General features: G+C 41.8%; 1 protein-coding gene across 1 annotated transcript; it reads left to right on the forward strand.

The window, feature by feature from the left end:
• Positions 1-4,699: 4,699 nt before the first annotated feature.
• Positions 4,700-8,474, forward strand: LOC122561593 (ATP-sensitive inward rectifier potassium channel 8-like). Its single transcript, XM_043713442.1, has one exon. It carries the CDS (start codon positions 6,993-6,995, stop codon positions 8,217-8,219), a length of 1,227 nt encoding a protein of 408 aa, XP_043569377.1. The 5' UTR covers positions 4,700-6,992; the 3' UTR covers positions 8,220-8,474.
• Positions 8,475-16,270: the final 7,796 nt, after the last annotated feature.

Genomic DNA, 16,270 nt, shown 5'->3' on the forward strand with positions numbered 1-16,270 from the left:
TGCTGGGTCCTCTACTTTTTGACATTTACATAAATGATTTGGATGTGAGCAGAAGAGGTATAGTTAATATGTTTGCAGATGACACCAAAATTGGATTCCTCTCTGGGCATGGAATTGTGGAATCTCCCCCTTACGTAGGGGAGCTCCAAACAAGAATAGATTTTGTGTGAAATAGAATAACTATACACCTCTAATTTTGCAGGTGACACCAAAATTGGAGGTGTAGTGGACAGCGAAGAGGGTTACCTCAGAATACAACAGGATCTTGACCAGATGGCCAATGGGCTAAGAAGTGGCAGAAGGAGTTTAATTCAGATAAATGCGAGGTGCTGCATTTTGGGAAAGGAAGTCTTAGCAGGACTTGTACACTTAATGCTAGGTCCTAGGGAGTGTTGCTGAACAAAGAGACCTTGGAATGGAGGTTCATAGCACCTTGAAAGTGGAGTCGCAGGTAGATAGGATAGTGAAGAAGGCATTTGGTATGCTTTCCTTTATCTGTCAGAGTATTGAGTTCTGGAGTTTCGAGGTCATGTTGTGGCTGTACAGGACATTGGATAGGTCACTGTTGGAATATTGTGTGCAATTCTGGTCTTCCTATCGGAAAGATGTTGTGAAATTTGAAAGGGTTCAGAAAAGATTTACAAGGATGTTGCCAGGGTTGGAGGATTTGAGTTATAGGGAGAGGCTAAACAGCCTGGGGCTGTTTTTCCTGGAGCATCGGAGGCTGAGGGGTGACCTTATAGAGGTTTACAAAATTATGAGGGGCATGGATAGGATAAATAAACAAAGTCTTTTCCCTGGGGTAGGGGAATCCAGAACTAGAGGGCATAGGTTTAGGGTGAGAGGGGAAAGATATAAAAGAGACCCAAGGGGCAACATTTTCATGTGGAGGGTGGTACGTGTGTGTGGAGTGAGCTGCCAGAGGAAATGGTGGAGGCTGATACAATGGCAACATTTGAAAGACACTTGGATGGATTTATGAATAGGAAGCGTTTGGAGGAATGTGGGCTGGCTGCTGGCAGGTGGGACTAGATTGGGTTGGGATATCTGGTCAGCATGGACGGGTTGGACTGAAGGGTCTGTTTCCATGCTGTAGATCTCTATGACTCTAAGTCATGAAAGTTAAATCTAAAAAAAAACCATAAGAATGAGAAGCAAGAGTAGATCAATCAGCAACTTGAGTGTGCTTTACAATTTCATACATGATGCCTGATGTGTTTGTGACCTCAACTTCACTTTTCTATCTGACTCCCATAACTCTTCACTCTCTCCGTCAACACTCAATTTTGAACATATTCAATGACCCAGCTTCCACTGCATTGTAGCGAAGAGAATTCCACGGAATAAAACCCCACTGACAGGAAAAGAGAACTTCATCTCAGTTTTAAATAAGAGCCCCCTTTTTAAATTGTGCTTCCCAGTTCTAAAGTCCCCACATCTTTTTAGCATTCACCCTGTCAAGTTCCCACAGGATCTCGTATGTTGCAATAAAATCACTTTTCATTCTTCTAATGTTTGCTGGGTTAAGGCCAAACCTGCTCAAACCTTTATCATATGCTAATCCCTTTGTACCACATAAAAGATGAGTCTGTAAATGATAAATGTAGAGTGATGACAGCACTTGTTCAACATCAGTCACAGGAATATTTGATTGCAGACATGAAACATCTCAATATTTAATTTGTAGAAGCAAATCTAACAAAGATAGATCTTCAAGTAAAAACTATGAAACTTCAATTATTAGAAGGTCTCTATAACTTATTGTGGGAAATGCCTTGAACAGTTGTTTGAATACCAAATGTGATGCCCAATCTTATGAACTATTGGAACTTTGTCTTGAGAAGATTAATCAATGGTTTGAACTTCAATGCCATCTGGACCACATCAAAATGCAAATGCAGTATGATAGAGCCTTGCTTCACTCATGTTCTACACACTTGTCTATACCCCTATACGATCATTCATAAGTGCACAAATCTCTGGAGGGAAAGATTCATTATATCCATTTTGCAAGGCAGCACACACTCAGTCAGGATGGATAATATCCAATGCTCTGCTTACATCCAAACTCTGTCTCAAAACATTTTGTTCTGGTGGGGAACACGGTGTCTGTTAGCTTAAATGCTGTTGGGAAGTATTCTGAATATTTGTACATCTGAAGGAAATTACAGCAAGGATAGTAGATTCTGCGTCTCCACATCATCCTCCAACTTCAGAGCGGACCTTCAACTGCTGCTTTTAGAGGCTGTGCAATGGGTGCTGGGCTCACAGTTGTCCTTGTAACTGTGGTTTCCTATTGTGTTGACTGTATGGAGCTGTGACACCAGCTATTCTTAGATCCATTCAGGATGCGTGCACCCTTACTATATGGGGAATATCAGAACCAGAACAGCTTTTCTGTGATGTGATCCCTGAACAGTCATAGCAAACAGAAATGAGACTTCATTATAAACAATGATACATTATGGCATGGAGACTGCCCAGAAATAGAGCAATGCTGCTACATAATGTAATTCAATGTAATGCCTCTACATGGACTGCTGAGTTAATTCATGTTATTCAGATGTATGTAAAACAGGTTAAGTGACCAAACAACACTCAGAGGTTGTAAATCCTGCAGCATTATGCTCTCAATGCCATGCCACACCGCGCCCCTCCACCACCTAGCCCATACAGAAATGCAGCACTGAATATAACTCTTACATTGAATATGCTCTTACATATTTACAGTTCAGTGCATGAGGGTAGCAGCTTTGAGGCATCATGCAGTGAAGGAATCAGTAGAATGTGTTTATAATGTGGCAAATGCAGGTGACACTTTTACATTTTTCTGTGATCACATCAGCTTTAGAGATGATAAGAATTGGATTTCACAAACAGGACAATGAATATACATGTTTGGATTATAACATGGGAACCTGAAAGTTTATGGAGTTGACAAGGACTGCAACATAAAGTGGAACATGAAGGGGAATGGGGTAAGCCTGACTAACAGGCACTTAGAAGAGCATAAATGGGATAATGTGTCACCTTTAATGGAACTTTAACTATGCAGCAAAGAAACCAAATGGCTTTGCAGAGATATCCTGGAGTTCAGATGACTGGTATCTATCAACCACACAATTATCTTCCATTGTGCCTGGCATGATTGTAACCAGCAGATGCCCCCACTCCAAATTCTGAGCATTTTCACCCTAATTCCCATTGACTTCAGTTTTGCTTGGGCTCATTGATGCACACTCGACCAAGTGCAACCCTAGTATACCTCTTATTTCACCTTGGTGCTGATACACATTGTGTTAGTACAAGATCAGCCATGATGATGCGGTGGCTTGTCGAAGCTGATTTTCATGGGCAATTGTTGTCAGTGCAGCATGCAGTGAGATGCTAATGAATGGTCCTTGAAATAGAGGCACAGGGAAGCAAGCAGCAACCTGCACTTCCAAGGTAACCATTCTGCCTTTTACATCAGGAATTATCACCATTCGGTTTCTCAGGAGCTGTACCAAAATATTTAAAATTCATTTTGTGGGATGGAAGTGCTCTACTAGGTGGAAGTGCGCAAAGGTTCAGATGGTATGGTCTGAGGATCTTTGGTGAATATCTGTATTGCATCTTGTAGATAGTACACACTGCTTGCTACTGAGTATTGGTGGTGGAGGGAGAGGATGTAGGGCCAATCGAGCAAGCTGCTTTGATCTGGATGGTGTCAAACATATTGGATGTTGTTGGGGCTGCACTCATCCAGGGCAACTGGGGAGTTTTCCATCATACTCCTAACTTATGCCTTGTGGACAGGCTTTGGGGAGTCAGGAGATGAGTTACTTGCAGCAGTATTCCTGGCCTCTGACCTGCTCTTTTAGCCACTGCATTTATGTGTTGAGTCCAGTTGAGTTTCTGATCAATGATAACTCCCAGGAAGTTGATAGTTGGGGATTCAGTGATGGTAATACCTTTAAATATCAAGGGGTGGTGGTTAGATTGTCTGGTATTGGTGATGGTGATAGTCTGGTATTTGAGTCGTGGTGATGAGGTGAGATTAGCTAATGTTGAGATACAAACGCATGGAAATAAAGTCACTAATTACTGAAATTCAAAGCTTGCTGTTGAAATTGTGAGGTGGAGACTGGAACTTTTATTCTGTTCTATTAGATTGCTTTGTTTTCATTCTTTCAGTATTTTCCCAACTTTCTCTCCATTGCTCGTGTTGCTCAAGGCCTGGAAAATTCTATACAATATTGTTTTATTTCAATCTCTCACATTTTATATACGCATTAAAATATTGGAGTTCCATCATTCAAAGGCTGAAACCTGTTTATGCAGAGAGCAGGGCCATCTGAAGCCATCTCACCAATTACAGTGCAGAGGGGACCATATCTGCAAAAAACAGAGCATGTCGCAAGGATGAGGGAACTCTTTATGACTTAGTTCATGCCAGCGATGTCTGGAGAGACTGGCATACGTGCTTCCACGTCACGTTACTCTAATGTCAATTCTAGCCTGTGTAAACTTTTCATCCATTATCAAAAAGGAAGTTGTTTCAGGACACAGAACAAAGAACACTACAGCACAGAAATGGGGTCCTTTGGCTCACAATGTTGTGCCGACCATGACACCAAGTTAAACTCATCCCTTTGGCCTGTCCTTGGTCCATATCTCTCCATTCCTTGCATATTCATGTGCTTATCTAGAAGTCCCTTAAACGCCCCTATTGTATCTGCCTCCACCACCACCCCAGTAACGTGTTCCAGACTCCTACCATTCTCTGTGGTTAAAAAATGCCCCTCTTTTGATCTTTCCCACTCTCATCTTAAATACATGCCCCCTAACATCAGATATTTCAACTCTGGGAAAAAGACTTTGACTGTTAACCCTATCTATGCATTTCCTAATTATGTAGTCTTCTATCACGGTGGAAAGGTGTAATCTCTCCTTTAGGTAAATTACCCTATTTGTGGGTTGGGTTTGTCATTCCACTGACACAATTTTATGAAAAATGTGTTGTATACACAGCACAGAAACCAACCAGTCTGTCTCTAGCAGATCTGAGCTGGTGTTTATCCCACTCACAAACTTCCTCCCACTCTCGGTTTTATCCAACCCTGTAAGAGCATATCCCTCTACTGCTTTCTGTCTCTGAAATGGGGAAGAAATACTGACCTAACCATGAAAAAAATGGGGAAAAATCACTTTAAAATTTGGCACATAGACTCGAGTTCACAAGTCTGAAATTTAGCACAGTGTGCTCTTGCCTAACTGTGCTAACAGTAACAAATCTGTCCACTCTTTTATATGCATAGAGTTCCAGGTGTGGCTGAGTTTAGTATGTGACGTGCAAACTATAGAGCGATGAGGGTCTGAGAATATTTTAAAGCCATCTCAATTGAACGTGTTCCGAAGTGAGTCATACTGAACTCGAAACGTTAACTGTTTTCTCTCAGCACAGACGCTGCCAGACCTATTGAGTTTTTCCAGCACTTCGTGTTTTTTTTTAGTTTGAACTGAGGGGCTACTGGTTCCGTGGCTGTTAACTGTTAAACTTGACAAAGGTTTCCCTGTGAATGCCATGTTAAGAAGGGAAGGAGAACTGATGCTGCTAATTGCGATTAAATGTTAAAAGTGCGCCAACGCTGGCGTGTTAATTCCGACAGCCTCAAAAGTCTGGCAAGAACAGAAACATTGAGAATGTTGCAAGCCAAGTCCAAAAATCCACCCCCAACCCCCCCACCGTCATCAAAAAGTCTGGGACGAAGGAGACTGGAGTGAGGAATGTGCTGATTTGTATTGGTGTAATCTGTGAAACCTCAAAAAGACACAACAATCGGGCAGCTCTCAGCCTGACAAGAGTTTTTACACTTAGAATGATAATAACCAGCTTCAGAACCCACAGGGAGAGCAGCGATGTGACACTGTTCATGACGAGCATGACACTTCATCACTAGCTATTTCCAATTAAGCCCGGCTAGAGAATTTTGTCAACACTGTGTACACGAGGGGAACAGACATCGCATGAATCAGACAGATTCTGGAGGAGCTAAATAAGGTGCTAGAATGGGAGGGACAGTCCACGTGCTGAGGCAAACTCTCTCTCTCCTCTCTCTAACACATCAGTACTTAACCAGCGCAGGATCAGGAATGTAGAGTACAGCTACTCCAACTGGTCTGCTTACTAGAGTGCACTCAGGAGTGCCAGTCTCTTTCTCTCGCCCTAACACCGAGCTCTGCCTACCTACACAGGATCACGAAGGTGTGTCTCTCGTCTTCTCTCAGATACAATAAATGTTCCGCTTCAGAAACAAAAAAAAACTGCTGGAAAAGCTCAGCTAGTCGGGCAGCATCTGCGGAGATGAATCAGCGTTGAGTGACCCTTAGAACTAATGATAGCTAGGAAAATGTGTTCTGCTTAGCAGCTCGAAGACAGAAGTGCCAATCTCTCTCTCGCCTAGAAACCGATTCAAGTGCCAAGCTCTGCTTATACACCGAGGATCAGCAGTGCCACACTCTCTCCCAGACACCGGTACAACTGGTCTGCTCAGCAAAGTGGGTTCAGGAGTGCCACTCTCTCTCCGTCTGAGTCTCGGACAAGGTCAGACTGTCTACAAAGGACCAGGAGTGAGTTCCTCTCTCCAAGACACCAACACTGGCCGGGGGAACAGAAGTGCCAATCTCTCTCGCCCTGACACCACTAAAGTGCCTGCCACACTCTCTCCCAGACATCACGGCAAACTCTACCCGTCTGCCCAGGACCAGGAGTGAGTTGCTCTCTCCCAGACACCAAGACTGAGTGTTTTGCTTAGTAACTGGAGGACACAAGTGCCCATCTCTCTCTCTCACACACTCTCTCCCAGATCCCACTACAAAAGGCCAACCCCAACTCAGACTCAGGAGCGCCAGTGTCTGCGGTCTGCCCTCGCCCCCAGCCCAGCCCAGCCCAGCGCAGCCCAGCCCAGCGCAGGGTGCCTGGTGGGTAAGGCCAGGACTATGCGGCCACAATGTTGGCCAGGAAGAGCATCATCCCGGAGGAGTACGTGCTGGCCCGGATCGCCGCCGAGAACGTGCGGCGTCAGCCCCGGTACACGGCGCGGCCCCGCCAGGCTCGCTTCATCGCCAAGAACGGCTCGTGTAACGCGGCGCACAAGAACATCCGAGAGCAGGGCCGCTTCCTGCAGGATGTCTTCACCACCCTGGTGGACCTCAAGTGGCGCTACACCCTGTTCATCTTCACCATGTCGTTCCTGTGCAGCTGGCTCCTCTTCGCCATGATGTGGTGGCTGCTGGCGTTCGCTCACGGAGACCTGGACCCCCGGCGGCCGAGCACCGCCTCGGAGCCGTGTGTCACCAAAGTGCGCTCCTTCAGCTCCGCGTTCCTGTTCTCCATCGAGGTGCAGGTCACCATCGGCTTCGGCGGCCGCATGATCACCGAGGAGTGTGCGAGCGCCATCGCCGGCCTCATCGTGCAGAACATCTCGGGGCTGATCATCAACGCGGTCATGTTGGGCTGTATCTTCATGAAGACGGCGCAGGCTCACCGCCGGGCGGAGACCCTCATCTTCAGCCGGCACGCCGTCATCTGCCTGAGGAACGGCCGCCTGTGCTTCATGTTCAGGGTGGGCGACCTCCGGAAGAGCATGATCATCAGCGCCTCGGTCAGGATGCAAGTGGTCCGCAGGAGCAGCACCGCCGAGGGCGAGCTCCTGCCGCTGCACCAGATCGACATCCCGGTGGACAACCCCCTGGGCAGCGGCAGCATCTTCCTGGTGGCTCCGCTCACCATCAGCCACGTGGTGGACCGCCGCAGCCCGCTCTACGAGATCTCGGCGAGTGACCTGCAGAGCCAGAACCTGGAGGTCATCGTCATCCTCGAGGGGGTGGTGGAGACCACCGGCATCACCACCCAGGCCCGCACCTCCTACATCTCCGAGGAGATCCTCTGGGGTTACCGCTTCGTGCCGGTGGTCACCGAGGAGGACGGCACCTACTCGGTGGACTACTCCAAGTTCGGCAACCGCGTCAAGGTGGCGACCCCGCGCTGCTCCGCCCGGGAGCTCGACGACAAGCCCTCCATCCTGATCCAGACCCTGCAGAGGAGCGAGCTCTCGCACCAGAACTCGCTGAGGAAGCGCAGCTCCATGAGGAGGAACAACTCCATGAGGAGGAGCACCCCGTCCCTCCTCAACAAAGTGCAGTTCTTCACCCCCAGCGACCCCGCCGAGCACTGAGCTCAAATCATTTCTCAGCGTTGGGGCGCGGTTGATATCTGCAAACTTGAGACCAGTTCACACTTTCTGACAAGCTCGTTATTCTGAGATCATTTGTATCATTCGCGGCGAGATTACAACAGAACGTTCAGCATTATATTACATATACATATTTTTAATTATACTATACAATGTATATATTATATCATAGAATCCCTACAATGTGGAAGAGTAACCCACCCAGACCCATTACCTTATCCTATTTCCCCTGACTAATGCTCCTACCCTGCACATCCCTGAACACTACGAGCAATTTAGCATGGCCAATCCACCTAACCTGCACATTTTTGGACTGTGGGAGGAAACCAGAGCACCCGGAGGAAACCCACGCAGCACGGGGAAAATGTGCAAACTCCACACAACCGCCCGAAAATGAAATCAAACTTGTGTCCCTAATGCTGTGAGACAGCAGTATACTATTTTACATTTATATTATGTATTATGCATATATTGTCGTAATAGAATATAGAAACAGGTCAAGCTGCAGATTATATCAAAGTACCTGTATAGAGATTGTGCAAAAGTTAAAAAAAATCAGTGAGAATATACTCGGCACAACGTAATATATACATAAGGTATGTTCTAACATATAATGTAATTTTGTATGTATTGTATGATATACCTTATGTATATATTACACTGAATATATTCCCAGCAATTTTTTTCATTCATTTGCACAATCTATATACTGTACTTCAATATAACCTGCAGCCTGGCTTTTTAAAGTAAACTATTACTATTTTATATGCATAATATATAATATAAATATATAATATATCGTATGTATTATATAATGTAACATATATTATGTATATACTGTATTAATAGAATATAAAAAACAAGCCAATTTGCAGGTTGAATAAAAAACATTCATTCATGAGCATAATTTTATATCTATAATTAGAATTAGGTTTATTTTCACATGTACTCAAGTGCAGAAGTACAGTGAAACATTTACAATGTCACCCCTCAGGGCACCATCTGAGGTACCAAATACCTAGGTACAAGTCTTGGATACAAAAATAGAGAAATAAAGGAAGTTATATTACCTTACAGAGATTAATAGTATAAGTTAGACAAATAAGAACTAAAATAAAAGGATAAACATTACAGTCAGATAATCAGATTACAGATAAACATTATATTGCAGTAGATGAACACAAGAGGCTTTCACACGTGCTCACAAGCCACTAAATGCCTGTATTGATCCCCAGTCCAACAATGATTCCTGCTCTGCTCCAGGCACACTGACCATCCTGCTCCGCTCAACATCATTCAATATAATCTGCAGCTTGGCTTGTTTTTCTGTTGGTTGTTATACAAACAATGCAAAAGGTTTTACAGAAGGCTATGCCCATTTGCAGTAACTATGAATTCCTGTGGATGTCATCGGCCTCCACTCTCTGTTACTGACAGGACTAGTTGCCAGTGAAGTGGCCTAAGTCAATCTTTCATCAACTAACTGCAAAGGACCAGGAGTCATTCTGCTGCCAATTTGCTACAGTGCATTATTTCAGTGTAATTTCTTTTAGCATTTGACACTATGTAGAGTTTGTACTCATCAGGGTACCTCTCCTCAAGTTTATCATCTTTTCATCATTGTGCCTTATCCCAGTTTCACACCACTTGGAAACAGTCCCTGAGCCCAGTTTCACAGTTTGCAGAACTGTGGAAATCAATTAAATTTGAATTCATTTATCTTTATTTGATGAATTCTGCTGAAACAAACAGGCTAAACAAACCACAGATATTCTTTGTACATGCTTTTGCCTGTGTACTGTAAGAGCTGGAAGCACAGGGCATGACTCCAAGAAACAGAGTGACATTTTCCTGGTAGAAACAAGGGAGACAGAATTACATGAAAGATGACAGAATGGTGAGGCACAAAGAAACATTTTGAAAGGGAGAAAAATAATAGTAAATAGAAGGACAGTGATAGATATTGAAGGAAGGTCCTTAAGTGGGCTGTGATTATGTAGAATGGTTATTTTTGGGTGTAATAAAACCAAGTTATAATCCATTCCAAGTGCTGGTAGAGTGGAAAAAAAAATCTCTAAAACATTGATTAATATGTTAAATACAGAATTAAGTCAAAGCTTATAGCACGTGGAGTGTAAATAATGCTCTTCTGTAACATTCAACTATAAAAGGAGTAGAGGCATTCGTGTTTGAACAACTATAAAGATTTCAAAGGATCCCATGATTTACTGAACAGACTATAATTGAGGTGGAATTTGAAAAATTGTTGGGCAATAGTTCTTATAATATCTGGCATGTGATAATATATAAAAATACATTATGATACCACTTTACCAGCCACGCTACTACTATGTAACAATTTAAATTGATTTTCTAGATTTGAGGTGTATTAGAATGTTAAACTGTAATTGTCATGCTGAACATGTTTTTTTTACTACTTTAAACTGCAATGGAGATTGCATTCCAAGTACAATTTTATTCAATTGTCTTTTTCCAGGGTTTATGTATAACTACTTTAACACAAAACCTGAAAGCACTTTTCTTCCATAGCCATTTGCGGTATTCTGGAGGATCTGATGAACTCTAAATAGAAATGATATACCATGCAACACTGAATGTTTTATAATGTTGCTGATGTGAAATTCTAAGACAGCTATATATGGAGACATTAAAAGGTCATCTAGAGACCAACTGACTGGTAAATGTGTAAAATCCTGGTTGCTTTAAGATTTCAAAAATGTAAGGAATGATTTTTTTTCCATACTTTTGTCACTTTGAATAATATCACTGTGAATTTTCATGCAGATGTTTTATTATACAACCCAATGTGCTGTTTGACCAAATAATTTCTTAATACTCCACTGCCTCCTTTCAGTAATCTTACTGCAATGGTTGAATCACTTGATTATCACTTTTCACACCAGTCATTAAATAAGGGTAGCTTTACCACTTAGTTTACACTGATAAATCTAAAAGTGGAAATACACCAATTGCTGCTTTAAGGTTGGAACAAGTCAGGGTCTGTAGCAGCCATGGTCAAACCCTGTTCAATAGGTGATGGTGCCAAAGACACACAATCAAAGCAAATTTGAAGTTATTTTTGTGGGGAACAATAGCGCACCTCTGTACCCCACAACAATATCTCAGCAGCTTATTAGCCCAATGTAACAGAGGGTAATGCCTCAAAATCACTGTTGTCTCTTCATCTCTTACTTCCAACCAGGAGTGAAGTGCTTCATTCTCTTACTTCCTCAGGATGCAGTTTCTTCATGTAGTTGACTTGTCAGGCCAACAGCTCACTTTGGCGTCTTTAGCCTTATTGTATCTTCAACTATAACCACTTTAGGTTTCATTTTTTCCCTTTGAGCTGAAATGGAATTCCTTTTATACTCCCTATTTATAATTAACTTGAAGTAGTACGATTTTCTTCTTTTAACCAAACCATGTCTTGAGGAGTTCTATATCCCCATGAATTCCATTAAAGACTGAGACTTCTGTTTCATATTATGGATAAAACTTCCATCTCACTTCTGACTTCCAAACTTTCTTTCAATTCCAAAACTTTTTTTTTCTTTAACTTGTCGATATTACAACTTCCTTCTAAACTCTGATATGCCATTCTCTCCAGATATCTCCTCTCCAGTTCCTTATTGGGCTCAAATTATGACAGTATCCTAATGGAAGGAGACCAAAACAGTAGAGGTCTTTAATTTCTTTGGTCATTCCTACCAGCTGTAAGGTATTTAAAACATGAACTAGGTATAATTCAGTGAGATGGTTCGCCTTTTATTCTTTTGAACATTGCTGATAACACCTGGACCAGGAAGTTAGACTTTTTCTATGGGGTCACAATGTAATCAAAAAAGGTCAAGCATTTTATGTACTGTTTAATATAATTTTATAATGTCAACTGTTATTGTACTGATCAGAAAACAGCTATTTATTATTTATCTATCTATTTAAGAAAACGAGCTTATTAATATTTTAGTAATGATGTGCACTGCAAGGTTTAATTAAAATTATATATTCAGCTCAATTGCCGCCATATTCCTCTACCAGGCTGAAGGAAACTTTCATTCTTCTTTTCTAGCCATTAGCTATAAAGCAGTAGTAGCCGTTTTGATTCCGAATTCAGATGTTCTGTTTTCAGATCTTAATTTAGTCTACAGTTAGGTTGATACTTGTGAACAGTAGTTAGGGAATGCTACACTGTCAGGGTGCTGTCTTATATGTTACATCAATGTTTTATGCCTGCTTCTCCGGTTAATGTGAAAAAAAATTATTGCGTTATTTTTAAAAAAGGCTGGGGAGTTCATCTTGCCATCTCAGCCAATATTTAACTTTCAATCCGCATTACTAACACAGACATCAAGGCCAAACTATGCACAATTCGATTGGATTGTTACTTACATTGCAGTAGTGCCTGCACTGTAAAAGTGAAAGGTAAAGTCACCGTGGAAGTGCTGCCTCATTTGAGAGAGACTAGCATTGCTTAAGCCAAGGGTCACCACACCTCAGGTTAGGTGAGGGATTGAGAAGGAGAGTCTTTCACGGTAACCTCAATTGGTGTAGGAACTGAACCAATGCTATTGGCATCACTCTACATTAATAAACTGGCAACCCGATCAATTGAACTGACTCCCAACATTTCAACTACTTCAATGGCTATAAAACATGCTGCAATGTCATGAGGTTGTGGAGTGCTATAGATGTGCCACACTTAGATTGGTTATTTTTCTGAAAAATTGCTGTCATGAAAGACCAGCTGCATGGAATCCTGAACTCTAGAGAAATGTTCTTGGTATGGGAAACCCTAGCCAGTTTTAACCACCCACACAGATCGAATAGGGAGGGAGGGAGCTAACCACAGCAATTTGTAATGGTTTAGCATTTAGCTTTTGCTTTCCATTATGTACATTATGTTTCATATTGTCTCTAATGGGTCCCAAAATTTGCTTCTGCTGCTCTGTTTCATTGATTTAATTAATTACCAAACATGTGGCAGTAATTTCACATCTGAAATAATTCATGGGTTTTGGGATGTCATATATTCATGTATGACATCATCTGAAATGTAAAAAATGATGTTGTGTCCAGGCCATGAACAAAACTGATATACACATGCATCTATTAAAACAGCATTTTTAAAATGGTCCTTTTCAGCTGTGTCAATTTTGATGTGAGTTGGAGATGCCGGTGTTGGACTGGGGTTTACAAAGTTAAAAATCACACAACACCAGGTTATAGTCCTACAGGTTTAATTGGAAGCACACTAGCTTTTGGAGGGCAGGTGTACAACCACCTGATGAAGGAGCGATGCTCCGAAAGCTAGTGTGCTTCCAATTAAACCTGTTGGACTATAACCTGGTGTTGTGTGATTTTTAACTTCGCCAATTTTGACAACAGTGGGAAAATCCATCATGTAAATGCTAGACTTGTACAACAAATAATTTCATTTGTTTTTAAAATTGATCATCACAATTTACTAAATTCCTAACAAAATTGATCATTCCAGCAGACAAATGTTAATATTAAACATGAGAATTGTTTATTTGGACAAATTTGCCTCATCCTTGTATGTATTCTTTTGTGACACATTGACACTTCAAGGCCAGTATCTGTTGCCTCATCATGAAACAATGATAGACTGTGTAGCTTGCTTAACTATTTCAGAAGACAGTTAAGAGTCAACAAAATACTTTGTGGGTCTGGAGTCACAAATAGACCAGACCAGATCAAAATAGCAGATTTCCTTACCTCACAGGCCTTTGAGAACTAAATGGTTCTCTACATCAATCAATAATAGCTTTACTAGCTTTTAATTTCAGATTTATAATTTATTGAATTAAACTTCAACCAGCTACTATGGTGGGATTTGAGTCCATGTCCCAGAATATTAGTCTGTGCCTCTGGATTAATAATTCTATGACATTTTACACCACCATCTTCCTCATCTTATTTTCTGCAATTTTATGGATCATTTTAAATTTGAGAGTGATTGAATATTTTGAAAGATAATTAATTTTCAGCAGGTACATATTACTATTGGCATATTTCTGGATAAATTGAGGGCCAATGGAGTTTGCACATTCTCCCCGTGTCTGTGTGGGTTTCCTCCGGGTGCTCCGGCTTCCTCCCACAGTCCAAAGATGTGCAGGTCAGGTGAATTGGCCATGCTAAATTGTCCCGTAGTGTTAGGTGCATTAGTCAGAGGGAAATGGATCTGGATGGATTACTTTTTGGAGAGTCGGTGTGGACTTGTTGGGCCGAAGGGGCCTGTTTCCACACTGTAGGGAATCTAATCAAAAAGCAGTTTCACAGCAACATTTAAATCAAATCCACGTTAATTATATCACTCACCTGTCAAATGTTCTTATCAAGTGTTTACTGAACTTTGTGGTCATACCTGAAAGCAAAATAAACTTAAGCATCGATATTTATATTGTATGTGTATTTCTGGCTATCATCCAGGTGGAAAGAGACAATCTTCCATCTTCACAGATCATATGAATTTGGAGTAGCCGATTCGATCCCTCAAGTGCATTCTGCTCATCAATAAGATCATGGCTGATCCAATTTTGGCCTCAACTCCACCTTTGCAATGATCAATTGATTTAAGTTAAATTTTGCAAGCTGCTTGGTTAGTTTTGAGTCAACATCAACAAACCTTGAATTTGGGCCTGTGACATCATCAATGCTCCAAAACAACCTCAAAGCTCACAGGGGCAGAACGGTGGCTCAGAGATTAGCACTGCTGCCTCACAGCATCAGGGATGGAGTTCGATCCCTGCCTTGGGCGACTGTCTGTGTGGTGTTTGCACATTCTCCCCCTGTCTGCGTGGATTTCCTCCCATAATCCAAAGATGTGCACGCCAGGTGAATTGCTAAATTAACCATAGTGTCAGGTGCATTAGTCAGGGGTGGGGGAATGGGTCTGGGTGGTTGCTCTTTAGAGGGTTAGTGTGGACTTGATGGGCCAAAGGTCCTGTTTCCATACTGTAGGGAATCTAATATAACCTGAAACAGCTTTGGGTAGCATGGTAGTTCAATGGTTAGCACTGCTGCCTCACAGGGCCAGGGACCCAGGTTTGATTCTCTCCTCGGGTGACTGTCTGTGTGGAGTTTGCACATTCTCCCTGTGGGTTTCCTCCTACATTCCAAATGATGTGCAGGTGAGATGAATTGGCCATGCTAAATTGCCCATCGTATTACGGGTAAATGGAGGGAAATGATTCTGGGTGGGTGACTCTTTGTAGTGGACTTGTTGGGCCAAAGGGCCTGTTTCCACACTCTAGGAAATCTAATCAAAGATGCTTGACATAACCTCACGTTCTGTTGAAGTTTTCTGCAAGGTATTTTCTCAGGTCTGGTGTCACTGGTTACATCCATAAGCAAGACTAATATGTATTGTGATGTGGAGCTTACGTTTTGTATGCTATAAAACAACAATGAACTTCCTTGATCAAAATCCTTATGCTAGCAATAAAATATATAAAGTTTTACTAAACAAAGTCTTAATTCTTCGACTCATCCAATGAGATGCAAACTTTGCACCAGTAAGTGGTTATGTTTACACAGGACAAATCAACTAACTGTAGCCAGTATATCATTGCAGTGTAAACTTTTCAATGTCATGATCAAGTTTGGAGAAGTGCACTGTTGTTCTGACCCATTATTTTTAAGTTACAACATAAATTAAAAATCTTTTTCTCAGTTATCAAGATGAACAATTAACTGCCTTATCTATATCAGATTTTAAACAATACAAACTAGTCAGATTTTTTACTAAACCAAATTATTGGTTTATTATCAAAGCAAAACTTATTCAATAAATATGTAGCAATTAGTTAAGATATACAGACAGTAATGTGGAAGTTTATGTGTGTATCCTTCTAAATATTCCCAAAACATGCAAGATGTTCAGCAAAATAGAGAAACATATTGGTTTTCTGAGAAACAACACTTTGGCCAACAGCTTATTCATAAAGGCAAATGGATAAAACTAGGAAGTTCCAAAGTCTGTTGCTATGTTG

This window comes from Chiloscyllium plagiosum, chromosome 23, assembly GCF_004010195.1.
Source record: "Chiloscyllium plagiosum isolate BGI_BamShark_2017 chromosome 23, ASM401019v2, whole genome shotgun sequence".
Lineage (NCBI taxonomy): Eukaryota > Metazoa > Chordata > Chondrichthyes > Orectolobiformes > Hemiscylliidae > Chiloscyllium > Chiloscyllium plagiosum.